Below are 13,270 nucleotides of genomic sequence, written 5' to 3'. Positions count from 1 at the left end.
GCCCTTATTTTCGGATTTGGCATTCGTCATTAACGCACGCTTACACTGCCTCTTCTCACACATATTCTATAACATCGCACGATCTTCACACTTTACTCATAATTAGGCTGACGTCACCAAATGTGTCATTCTGAACGAGTTGTACACGGTTGTCTTCGCTTGGTCTTGATAAGCAGTGCTTCGCATGCGTTATTAGTGTGTGGTATTCTGTATCTACACATGACTAGCATTTTACAGATTCTTCTCAGACTCCGACATACTACCTCCGTTTTTGGAAAAGTGAATAAACCAAATTGATAAAGTAAAAGTAACACTTTTCCAGAAACGGAGGAATAAAGGAAGATCAATGAACTAATACAATCTCAAAATTCTTCTCTTGACATATTATGGATTTCATTGTGAGTTGTTTCGAAACTAAATTTGGATTGACCTACTACCTAATCATGGCAGGCCCTGCCTTTATGTACTCCGACGATTGGTAATTGAGTCGAATCCAATCTGAGGTATAACTCAGTGTCAAGGGCCGTTGATTCATGGTTATATCGGCCCGGATGATTTTGGGTCGGGACCAATTCAAACTAGAATTTGAAACTTATATAAATACAAATTTTTGTTATTCCATTTAGCCCATCCTACATTCACACTACAAGGTTAGGGTCTCAGTAGTATGATTCGAGAAGCTCCTCATTGAGGATTTGGGTTCCTTTGAAACTTAGCCATGGAAGACTGACTTAATTGCCACAGCTGATGCATAGTTACAGCCTCCAGCTGCTAACCGTGCAGCTGACACTATAACGATGAGACCGGAGCTATAAGGACCTTGGGAAAAGAACCCATTTGCCCAAGAAGAGCCTTGGTGATTGCATGGTTGCCTTTTACCTCGCCGCTCATTTTATTTCTCGTTTTTCTTTTAACCTTCTTACATAAATTAAAAAAAATAAAATGAGACAGGAGAACATCTTTTCTTCTTCACATGTACATTTCCAGTAATAAGTAAACAATCAGAGGCACTTTAGGAACAAGTTCACATTAAACAAGCTCCAACGAACATTATACAACCCAATCAAAGAAGCTACATAATATGCACTTCCTCGTTTCTCCTTCCAAGAAGCTACCGGGTCTTCGAAGAATACTAGCTTAAACAACAATTCAACTTTGAAGAAATCAAATTAACATTAACATTAGATTTTAAATTTCTTAGTTCTAAATGTTTATTTGGAAATGTTCTTTTAGTTCTAATATAATTGAGGTTGAAGCAAGAAAATGTACCTGTATTTACTCCAAGTTTAGATAATGGGTTCCTCAATCATCATATTTCCTCTCTTCTTGTTCTCTTTCCTTTATTTTCCAAATTTTATAGCGAGTGCCAAAAATTGCCGGAATAATCAGTGTAGCAATTATGAGCCTGTTATCTCATATCCTTTCAGAATAAAAGGTCTTCAAGACGAACGATGTGGTTTTCCAGGTTTTGATCTTACTTGTGATAATATGACCAGAACAGTACTAGAGTTTCCATTTTCTGGACGATTCATCGTCAACAAAATCAACTATGACAGTATTTATAACGAGATACAACTTCAGGATCCAGATAACTGTCTCGCTAGGCGTTTTCTAAACCAGTTCAATCCCTCTGGTACACCTTTCAATGTTATCAGGTTTAAGAGTTATTCATTCTTTAATTGCTCTTCAAATGTTTCCGAATCCATATTGTCCTATTCCACGAGCATTAGCTGCCTTAGTAGCTCCACACACAAAGTATTTGCCACACCTCAAGCAAGTAGAGATAGTTCATGGCTTTCATTAAAGTGTTCCCTAATTGATACCATAAAAGTTCCAATAAACCGCCGTGCTTATTCGGATATTTACACTGATCGGTTTCCATATGAAATTGTTCTTCATCTTACATGGGAATGGAATGAGAACCCCGGCGTTTCTAATACTGCTGATAATTTTGGTTAGCATCCTCTCCTTACATTTTCTTTTCCCAATTAAGCTTTGCATGAAAGAGTTTTCTTCCCGAGTCCCCCGACCTTAATCAGCCTTTAGCCAATTGTTATAAATTACTAACAACAAGCTATCCTACGTTTTTTTTTCTTATTTTTACTTATTGCAGATACTAGAAAATTCCTTATCAGCATAGGCATCGCATTTACAATTCTATTTGGCTCTGTTATGTACTGTATCTCCCGTGCAAACAGCCCCACACAAGATGTATCATCAAGAGTTGTACAAACTACACCACTATCAATTATAAACACCACCGGTCTCAGTGGCTCTGCAATACAATCATTTCCCATGGTAGTTCTTGGAGAGAGCGGACGTCTACCAAATCCAGAAATTAATACTTGTGCAATATGTCTGTCAGAATATAAACCTAAAGAGACACTGAAGATTTTCCCTTCGTGTAATCATTGTTTTCATGCTGATTGCATTGATGTCTGGCTACATTTGAAGTCATCATGTCCTGTCTGCAGGAAATTTCTCGTTGCTTAAAACGGCTAACCATCCTCCATTGACAAACTCAAGCAGGAAAAAAAAATCCATTTTGAAGACATCAAATATGTACTATAAATTAAAAATTCAACTTTGAGAAAATCAAGGACTAGAGTTGCACTCTTAACTTTTTGAAACTTCCGAGAGACTTGTGGATACCTCCTCTCTACTCATGAAGTTTACAATGTAATTAGCATCAATGTTTATTGTTTAACTAGTTTATTCATCGGGCATTTTTGATTTCGAGAGAAATGTTATGCGTAGAAGAATTATGCTGACTTGGTAGAACACAAGAAGTTATGGGAAGAATTAATTTGTGGCCACAGATGAGGTGACGCAACGCATAGTTACAATCTCCACCTGCTAACTGTGCAGCTGGCACTATAACAATCTGACCAGAAAACACCTTTTCTTCTTCACATGTACATTTTCGGCCGTTATTTAGAGATGGATGAGCGGTAATTCGGAAAAAAATGAAAGACACTTCGGGAATAAGCTCCACCGGTCATTATACAACCTCGTCTGGTTACATACAAAAGCTTCACATACCATCTCTCCTTCCAAGAAGCTACCAGGTCTTCATAGAACAACCCTTTGAAAATCTATTCAAACAACAATTCAAATTTGATGAAATCAAATTAACAATAACATGAGATTTAAATTTCCACAAAATTGGTTAAAAAGACCAAAATCAACAATTTCTGGGTGAAAAAGACATTTAAATTTTGATATTGTTTAAATGGACAAAAATATAAAAATCACCAGGATGTAAATTGTTTCATCCTACCCATTTTCAAAATGGAGGAACAAAATGTATCAATATTTACCCCCAGTTTAGATTATGGGTGCCTCAATAATCATATTTCCTTTCCTCTTATTCTATTTCCATTACTTTCTAAATTTCATTGTTTGCCAAAAATTATCAGAATAATCTCCACTCCAGGTCCTCAAATTTATGGGTGAAGCAGAATTATGGACGGGATATAAATGAATTTCTAGGCATTAATTAGGAGTATAAAATTAGCCACCTCATCCTCACGTATGATGGGGTTCGAGATGTATTTTTCATTATTATTATTTTATTTATTTTTCTTGTGGAAATGGTTGTGCATCTTATTTAGTACTAGTATGTATGTTTGGCGGATATATGGACTACGAATTTGGGTCCATGAATTTGTGTTATTGCATCGGAACTCAACATGTCGTGTGACTCTGCAAGAACTCTCATGTGACATGACCCTTATAATTCCCTTTTGAAAACTTCAAATATATTAAAATTACAATTCAACTGAAGAAGAAATCAAAGACATTGGATACTTAACTTCTTGAAACTTTCGTAAATAATGAAATATTCTTAAAGTTCTTATACAATTGAGATGGGAGCAGGAAAATGAGTCTGTGTTTGCTAAATGGAAACCTCAATAATCATACTTCCTTTTTTCTTGTTCTGTTTCCTTCGTTTTCACAATTTCAATGTGAATGCTCAAAATTGTGAGATATATCGGTGTAGAAAAGGTGAGCCTTTCATCTTATTTCCTTTCAGAATAAAAGGACGTCAAGGTAAAAGATGTGGTCACCCCGGTTTTGATCTTACCTGTGATAATATGAACAGAACGGTTGTAGAGCTGCCATTTTCGGGACGATTCTTCGTTCATGATATCAACTATGGTATAACTTCTAACCAGATAGAACTACAGGATCCGGATGACTGCCTTCCTAGACGTATTTCGAATCAGTTGAATCTCTCGGGTACCCCTTTCTTTGCTAATCAGTATGAGACTTTTTCGTTTTTTAGCTGCCCATCAGATACTTTCTTTTCGTCTTCTTACTCTTGGAAGAACATCAGTTGCCTTGGTAACTCTACACACAAAGTATTCGTTACAGCTTCAACAAGTTCCGTTGGTATTAATGCAAATTGTACGTTAATTGCTACTATGCCAGTTCCAGTTGAATACATTTCGATTATGTACAGATATCTTTGGTTTCCATATGAAACCATTCGTCTTACGTGGAATTTGAAAGCACCATACTGCAAACGAAATTGCAATGAAAAATCGAACTTTCCACCTTACTATTGCCGTGATATCCGTAATGGTTAGCATCCTTCCTTTCTTGCACCATCCTTATGCATTTTCAGTAGATGAAATTAAATAAACTACCCTTCTGATAACAAATTATTTAATATCGCAGTTGATAGAATAATTCATCTTGTCGTAGGCATCATTATACCAACTGTCTTAGTGATCGCTGTTTTGTGCTACCATGTTTTAAGAAATAAAGGCTTTTTCTCTGATGGTGGTCGTGGTCATGCTGAGATAGCGAACTCCTCACAAGTAGTCACTATCAACACCAGTCTTGATGTGTCTGCAGTACAATCCTTTCCCACAGTAGTTATTAGTGAGAGTGGACGACTGCCTAATCAAGACATTAATCTGTGTTCAATATGTTTGTCAGAGTATCAACCTAAAGAGGTGGTAAAGATAATGCCAATCTGTAACCACTATTTCCATGCTGATTGTATTGATTCTTGGTTTCGTTTGAACTTGACGTGTCCTGTCTGCCGGACATCTCCTTTCCCTTAAAAAAGAAAATTTCCTTTCCCATCCGTTTTTTATGTTGCGCACTTCTTTATATTTTAAAATACAAAATTAGTCATAAAAATTTAAGGTGACCAAATTTGTGGTACAAAAATCCCACTCAAATGTTGGGATCCATTAAAAGTCCATCGTAAACAAAATTTGATACAAAAATCCCCAATTTTTAAAAATTGATACAAAAACCCCAAATTTAAATGTTGGTTTCATCAAATTTGATGAAACCAACATTTAAATTTGGGGTTTTTGTGTTAATTTTGCTTTGATGGGGTTTTTGTGTTACTTTTGTATTATGGGTTTTTTGTGGAAGGATGGTGACACCTTTGGGGTTATAACTCGCGGACCGTTTAAAATATTATCATGTAATTTATTGATAGGGAAAATTAGGGGGAGACCAAAAAAAAAAAATTCTCATTCTTAGGCCCACAATTAATTTTGGATACTGTGACACCCATAATTATTTCCGTGACACTCATAATTATATGAAATTATTAAAAACTTCTGCATGACGGATTATGCATCTGCATGACTGAGTTATGCATCAGGGGTATAATTGGAAACTCAACTTGGACATAACATATCTAAAAATCCGCACCTTAGAAATTTACAAATTTTACATGGTTGGAAATCTTTTAAAGAGACCTACGCAACGAGTACAAACAACAATATCAAATTTTTGTTTTTCATGAAAAAATCGGAGGTGATCATCGTTTTAGGCAAAATTTTCGAAAACTTGATACATAACCATTATGCAGCCACTAAAAAGGATGCATAATGCATTATGCAGACGCATAACGAATTATGCAACCATTTTCTCGACTGCATAACAAAGTTATGCATCTATAACAAGTCATGTACCCATTGTTTTCGCACCCTTCTTGAGTATAAAAAATTGATGCATAATGCAGTATATATCCATATTTACGAATGCATATCATGTTATGCATCTATTTTCTCGATGCATAAAAGATTGTGCGACAATTTTCTCGATGCATAATGCATTATGCAGTCATATTTTCGGATGCATAACAGGGTATGCATCCATTTTCACGACTGCATAACATGTTATGTAGATATTATTGTAGGTGCATGACAAGTTATGCAACCTTATTTTTTGTTGGTTTCAATACTAACAAAAATGTTGTTGTATAACGTGTTATGCAATCATTTTTCGGACTGCATAACATGTTATGCAACAAATTTTGTAGATGCATAACAGGTTATGCAATTGTTTTTAGAGTTGCATAACAGATTATTCAGCCATTATGGACAACAACACCACCAATACATATGTAGCTTTCCAACCAACAACACCTATCCCTTTATTTCATCATATTTACTTATACTACCATCAATACTTCTTTTTCTTCTGGTAATACGGTGAATTGTATACGTTAAGTTGAAGATCATCGTAATGGAGGAATATTTACTAAGAGCGGCAACTAATTGGTTTGATGGGTCAATAGAAGATGATGCCGAGTTAGTAAGAGATCTTTACTGCCATATACAAACCCATGATATATGTTCCATAAACCTCCTTATCCTTGTTCATCTCAGGCTTCTAAACCACGCCCTGAGTCCTCAAAAACAAACGCAAATCATCCCAGCAGTACACGGCTTAGAATGCCATCATATCTGCCTCCTATTGTTATATCTCCTTCACTGACTCTCTGTAAATATTCATCAGCATCCCTGGAAAACAGCTGCAACAATACATATCTTAAGACTGAACTTCAGCTCAACATACAACCAAAATAAGTCCCAAACTTGGTCATTCCAGCCTCATTCCTTGCTTGCCTGAACTGCCCTTTATTCAACAGCTCTACTTCCGACGTAGCAGCAACACCAGCTCCTTCGCCTGAGAAAAACTTGACCAAACCCTTACAAACTTGAGCCACACCGCTGTCAACACTAATCCAATTCGAATCCCTTTAAACAGTTCATCATTCAATTGTATAGAAGCAACATTTTACTGCTGAAATATCAGCTCAAATCGAACCCAGTTCAGCTCCAAACTCGGTTGCAAAACCACCAAAGCACAGGCACATCTCCTTTTTCTTGTTGCAATCGAAGTGCTCTCAAAAACCCATTGCTTCTGCTCATGAACAAATCTCAATTCCACTGACATCTTCACCAAACAGCAGCCACCATTTCGATACCCAAATTGACCTGCAAATTGAACTACAACCACCAGAACACAGCTTCTACTTAGGTTCAACTATTGGAGATATTGAGACAGCACTATCGGTTACAAGTCATCACCAACAACAAAACAATGATGAATCTAGTGACATGAGCATCTCAGTTTATTCTCTTCCTCAACTGCTCAAACACTAAACCCAGTTTCATATTTCTTCACTTAAAACCCCCAATACACAACAACGGCATATTATCTTCTAACCCTTGAAATTCATCTGAACCACCATTTTTCTATTAATCATCTGTTTCTCAAATCGCCGCTTTGAATTAAAATTCACCACCATTTCCATCTGAATCTCAGAAGCAAATTCAGAATCCGAGCTTCAATTTCTGAGCAACTCTTCTCTTTTTCTCGATCTGTGGAAGCATCAAGTTCAAACCCTAGATCCAGCAACAGAGAAGAGATTAATCACAAACATTAATAGCATCACCATCTTCCAGTTCTAACTTGATTTCTTCATCGAAGGAAACGACAACCCCAGCTGTATAATCTGCTGGTAATTTGATCGAAACACTAAAGAACCCATGAAGATATAGGTCTTGTGAGACAAATCCTGAACCTGCACCAGAGATTTTAACGATTACTTCACATTTGGTGGAACAGGAAAAAGAACTGAAGAAGAAGTTTAATTCGACCATTAAAACAGACGAAAACATAATTTTTGAAATTGTGGGTTTGAGAATAATTTTCTTCCAGAAAATGGGTGCGCGCCTGTGTTTTTCTGTGCGTGGGTTTCATAGTAGAAAAGTCTGGGAGAATGGGTCTCCCTGTAGTTTTCACTTATTGATATTGAGTGTCTACTCAAATGATGGAGAATGTTCTGCTGACTTTGTAACTGTAGGGAAACGATCAAATGCTTAATTATAAATTACAATCCAACTTTGAAGAAATCAAAGACCGTAAATTTCTTGATTTTTCTTTTTGTTGATCGTTATTGGTGCTGGCGAGTTTCGAACTCAAATCATTGATATCCTCACCTAATAATTTTACCATTGTACGACAATGAAACCGGGCTACTTTCTTGAAACTTTCGTCAATATGGTTTATCAGGATATATTCACTAAATTCATATTAAGATGGAGAAAGAAAATTATTCCTTCCTCAGTGTTGCAAGGGTGAGCCTATTATTTAATCCAGGTTAACGATGTGGGCATCCAGGTTTTGATCTCACTTTTCTTTTTGCATGACTCAAAAAGGTTAGAATATTTTATATTTTATTTTTTTTGCCGCAAACAATTATGATTTTATTAATCAATAAAGTTCGAAGAATCAAAAGACATTTGAGCTTCAGTAACAGTAGGTGGTCTATCTAACTATGTTCTCCCAACTCTAAATTTTCTACTGAATTTCGCAAGCTCATCAGCAGCTTTATTACATACTCTAGGAATAAAAAAGCACTTCCAACTAGATATGTTGGTGTTTAAATAGTTCATAGCATCAAACAGAATAGCTTCATTCTCCCAGGAAATGACAGGATATTTATTATTGATATACCCCTCAATGTTCTTCAGATCTGTCTACAGTACAAGATGAGATATCCACAACTCCTTGCTCCATGTGACCGCTTCTAAGAGAGAAAGACATTCTGCTTGCTCTGAGTCATCTAATCCTGCATAGTATTTTGCACGGCTTCCCTTCCAGTTTCCTGCAAAATCATGTAAAACCAGACCAATTCCAGTTAGTCTAGTGTTTGAGTCAAAAGAAGCATCACATCTAAGAGTTAAGTAAGGTGCAGAATAAGGTTCCATAAAGCAGGGGGTAAAGAGGGTACGGAAGCTGTGTTATGCAGAGGTGGATCTCTCTCATGGATATTTACTATATAAGTAGCAAAGTTTATGGCTTTGGTAGCAGTAGCCTTGGGATTGGCTTTTTGGTTCTGAAAAACTACTTCACGTCTTTCATTCCAAATGCTCCAGGTGACCACCATTTCCATATTCAGCCATTCATGCTGATCATTCTGCGCCATACTTTGATTGTACCAGGTTTCAAACATTGTTTCAAATCCAATGTTAAATGATGTTGAGAGAACATTACTACCTCCTGGGACTGACATCCAAACTGCTCTAGAGAAAGGAAAACTGAAGAAAACATGCATGATTTCTTCATCATTTTGAGCACATGATGGACATAATTTAGACAAATGCCCACTATATCTTGTTAATCTAACTCTGGTAGGATGAATATCAGTAAGACACTTCCAAATAAAGTGTCTAACCCTTGGCCATGTGCTGATTTTCCAGAACTCCTTCCACAAATGTTTGTGTTTTGAATAATAGTTGAGACTTGTAAATTGCCCAGACTATTCTCAAAAAGCTTGTTATAAGCATATTTAAGAGTAAAACTGCCATTCTTTGTCAACCTCCAAATAACTTTATCTTCAGAAGGTTAGAATATTAGAAAAATAACAAAGAGAAATAAAACAAGAAGCGCCTAAGCGCAAAAACAGAAGGTAAACTCAACCCAAGAAAAGTAAGACAGATAAAGCATCAACACAACCAAGTATATATACATTTACTTTATCCATATGCCATGGGTTAGACATCAGTTGTTTAGTAATGCCACACATAGTATTTGTTGCAACTTTCATAAACTCCCACAAAATAAGGACTAACACAAATTTTTATATTTGATCAAAAGAGAATGTATATTGACATGAGAAGAATGCACAAGTACGTTCTAGAAGAAGTAGATGAAAATTGTGTCCCGGTTAGAGGTGTACTCGTTGATCTACTGCTGCTTCTCACGCAAAACAATCAACAGAGAACTTAACATCGAATATTAGCTCAGGATCTGTCTTGAATTGATAATTTACATCAAATGTCCTTCAATCTCTTTCATTCCAGATTGAAATGAAAACACCAACCGGGATTAAAATCCAAAAATAATTGCTAGAATCAGATAAATAATTGTGATGCCAAGTATCTGTCACCATACTCATGGAACGAAGAACAACATAAGACCAATAATTACTAGGGATTTGCAGAACAAATATTACGCGCAATTATGCAATGCATGAATAAGTGATCTTGTGATTCAACACCATTTACACACAATTCACAATTTTTTTACAGACTCATACTTTTTCGGTGCAACATATCCTTGATATTTAGTTTACCATGTATCAAGCACCATATCAGGAAATTGATTTTAAGAGATGTTGTAGGTTTCCATATAATGTGTTGGAAATTTTGAATAGAAATACGATTTAGTATGTACACTCACTTAATCCTTTTCAACATATGGTGTCTTCCCCCAAGGGATGTGAAAGAATTTTACTATTCGCTAAAGGATAGCTCCAAGAGTCTCCTTGAAACTATATAAACCCCACACATTCGCCATTCCATATATGTGTTTTTAGAAACATAAACTGTTAGAGCACTACTTGGTCGAACTCGCAAGGCGTTGCTATCTCAAGCTTGTTTGTCAAGTTTAGTTGATCAAAACTATAGTCTTGATTTCTAGTCTACTTATAGGAGTTTCGGACTACGATAGATTGTGTAGTTGACCTTTAAACTTCACGGTGCTTACAACTGAATACGAAGATCTACTGAAGAACTCGTAGGAACTTCATCAACAAAAGGTATTTGGAGATTAAAACTTATCTGTCACGCAGAAATATATTTATTCTATTATATCTCCTATTGAGACAAAATTCGTATAGTGATATAGACTTTCATATCATACACATTTGTTATTTCGAGCTGAGTATAACTTACTCATCTATTTCTCGGAATACGTGTTGATAGCTTTTTTCTTTAGCTACATTCATCATTATTCTTGACGAGTTTAGTTAGAAATAATATATTTGTTGGAAACTAAATAATAAGTCAAAAGATGATCATGTGGAAATTGTATTCTAACATCTTACGTGATTTGTGTGAGAAATACTAAGATGTTTCCGGGCAATTTATTTCTCAAACAAATCATGTAAGATGTTTCAAGGAAATTTTTACATGATCATCTTTTTACTTATTATTCAGTTTCGAACAAATAAATTTTTTCCAACTAAACTCGTCAAGAATAATGATGAATGTAGCTAAAGGAAAATGCTACCAACACATATTTCGAAAATTAGATAAGCGAGTTATACTCAACTCGAAATAAAAATGTATATGATATGAAAGTCTATATCGTCACTACAAAAATATCAACTTTCCGACACGGCCCTAAGCCTTTTGTACCATTCCCCTAATTTTATATCATTCATTTTTCTGTATTGTTCGGGTTTAAATTTTTTTTTTTTTGATGTTGGAACAGATGAAATCAAGAAATCAACCAATTTCTTCTTTTCTTACTTCATTGATTTGATTTATAGGTCGGGTGGTACTTCTGCCAAGTTGGAACGAAATTTATGTACCTGTTCCTTTGATTTCCTGATATTTATGTACCTGTTCTAATGGATTGATTGAAGTAAATCATCAAGATATTAGTTTCCGAAGGAAATTGTTTCTAGGGATTTCAATTTTATACTGAATTTATTGAATTTCAATTGATTTGCTCAGGTATTAGTCATGTAACCTTTTTATTCTTGATTAAAAGTTAGATATTTGTTTGATACAAATAGAACATCTAGTGAGAATTGAGATTTTAAAAATCTAATTTTTGATTGGTAAGTTAAATTGTTCAGGGTTTGAAGATACTACTAGGACGTTGCAGAGGAGTGATTTGATATTTATTTTTGTTGTTATTGTAAGAAATGAAATTATAACCTATTGTCTTCATTGGCAGGTGTATTTGAAACTGATAGCCCATACAAATGCTAAAACGGGTGGTGGTGGTGCAAATGACTTATCTTCATTTCTCTAGGCTGCTAAGGACGACGACGTTATTACATACACTTGATGAATCTGCAAAGTCATCATATGTTGCTCATATCAACAGTTATCTGAGAAGATCTATTTCTAAAGAAATTCCTTTACATTCTTTGACTAATGATCTCTTCGAAGTTGTAAATGATGAAGTTCTTATATGGTAATTTTTCATTCTATCCAATTTCATATGTTAAACTTAGTCTTGGAGATACTTGTTTTCGTACTAATGGTCATTTCCGAATGCATTGGTTGCACTCATCAAATAAGTGAAGTGGTAGTTGTAGGATTTAAGTCCCTTGATTTTTAGCTCGGCTGGAAGTAAATCTCTTGTTCCTTCGATTTCCTGGTACTACCAAACTTTGAATTGTCTGATTAAAGAACTTTCTTTAACAGTAGATATCTTCGATGATGGTAATGGTAAACATTGTGATTTTGTTGTCATACACATATAACGGAGTATTATTGAAGTTCTTTGATTGGTGTAATTATAGATATTTAAGTCTTCTAACTCTTACTCTTGAAATCATATATGGTTTATAAGCGCTTGTAGTGGAATATGTTTCTTTTATGTTTCTCTTAAGGTCTAAGTTTAATTTCCAGATTGACTTATTTGTTATCCCATCTGGATGTTTAAACTGAGTTGGTTTCCTAGTGTAGGATGAGATAAGGGATTGGTCGTGTGCGCACAATATATCTCTTTCCGGAAGTAACCGCACATAGAAAATGTCCATGGTATTATGTCTATTAATTCTTGTTTCTGGATGCTACCTTTTTAACTTAGTATGCAATTTTTGGCGCTGGCACACCCTTTTTGGTTGAGTTGATAGTTCTGTCACATTGTTCTTGCCAGTGCGTTTTCCTGCCTTATAATTGAACTTGCATTCTTATTGTTCCATGAAACTGAAATCTCATCAGAGGAACCACCACCATCATTGAAACATAGCTATAAAAAGAGCGGTGCTAACATTAAGAGTTCTCGATTATTTATTTTTATAACACATGCAGGTATGTCTTCCTTAAGAGTTGCAAGATGGAATTTGGTGAAAAAGAGTATGTTTTATAGGAAAACCTTTAGTTTTACTCTGTTACAAGGTGGTGGACTAGTTGCTTTCGGTTTAAGTTGGCATGTTGGTCACTGGGCAGGTTAATTCTCCTAGCTAAAAAATCGATTT

General features: G+C 35.4%; 2 protein-coding genes across 2 annotated transcripts; both read left to right on the top strand.

The window, feature by feature from the left end:
- The first annotated feature begins 1,488 nt into the window (after positions 1 to 1,488).
- On the top strand, positions 1,489 to 2,493 carry LOC113339526 (RING-H2 finger protein ATL20-like). Its single transcript, XM_026584779.1, has 2 exons — positions 1,489 to 1,954; positions 2,114 to 2,493. The coding sequence occupies exons 1-2, from the start codon at positions 1,489 to 1,491 to the stop codon at positions 2,491 to 2,493; spliced, it is 846 nt and encodes a 281-aa protein (XP_026440564.1).
- Positions 2,494 to 4,097: 1,604 nt separating this feature from the next.
- LOC113339525 (putative RING-H2 finger protein ATL21A) lies at positions 4,098 to 5,075 on the top strand. The gene is made up of 2 exons (XM_026584778.1): positions 4,098 to 4,587; positions 4,684 to 5,075. Exons 1-2 carry the CDS (start codon positions 4,098 to 4,100, stop codon positions 5,073 to 5,075), a joined length of 882 nt encoding a protein of 293 aa, XP_026440563.1.
- The last annotated feature ends 8,195 nt before the right edge of the window (positions 5,076 to 13,270 follow it).

Source organism: Papaver somniferum, unplaced genomic scaffold (genome assembly GCF_003573695.1).
Source record: "Papaver somniferum cultivar HN1 unplaced genomic scaffold, ASM357369v1 unplaced-scaffold_21, whole genome shotgun sequence".
Classification (NCBI taxonomy): Eukaryota; Viridiplantae; Streptophyta; class Magnoliopsida; order Ranunculales; family Papaveraceae; genus Papaver; species Papaver somniferum.
Note: the sequence above shows the minus strand (reverse complement) of the source record. Positions and strands in the feature narration are given on the sequence as shown.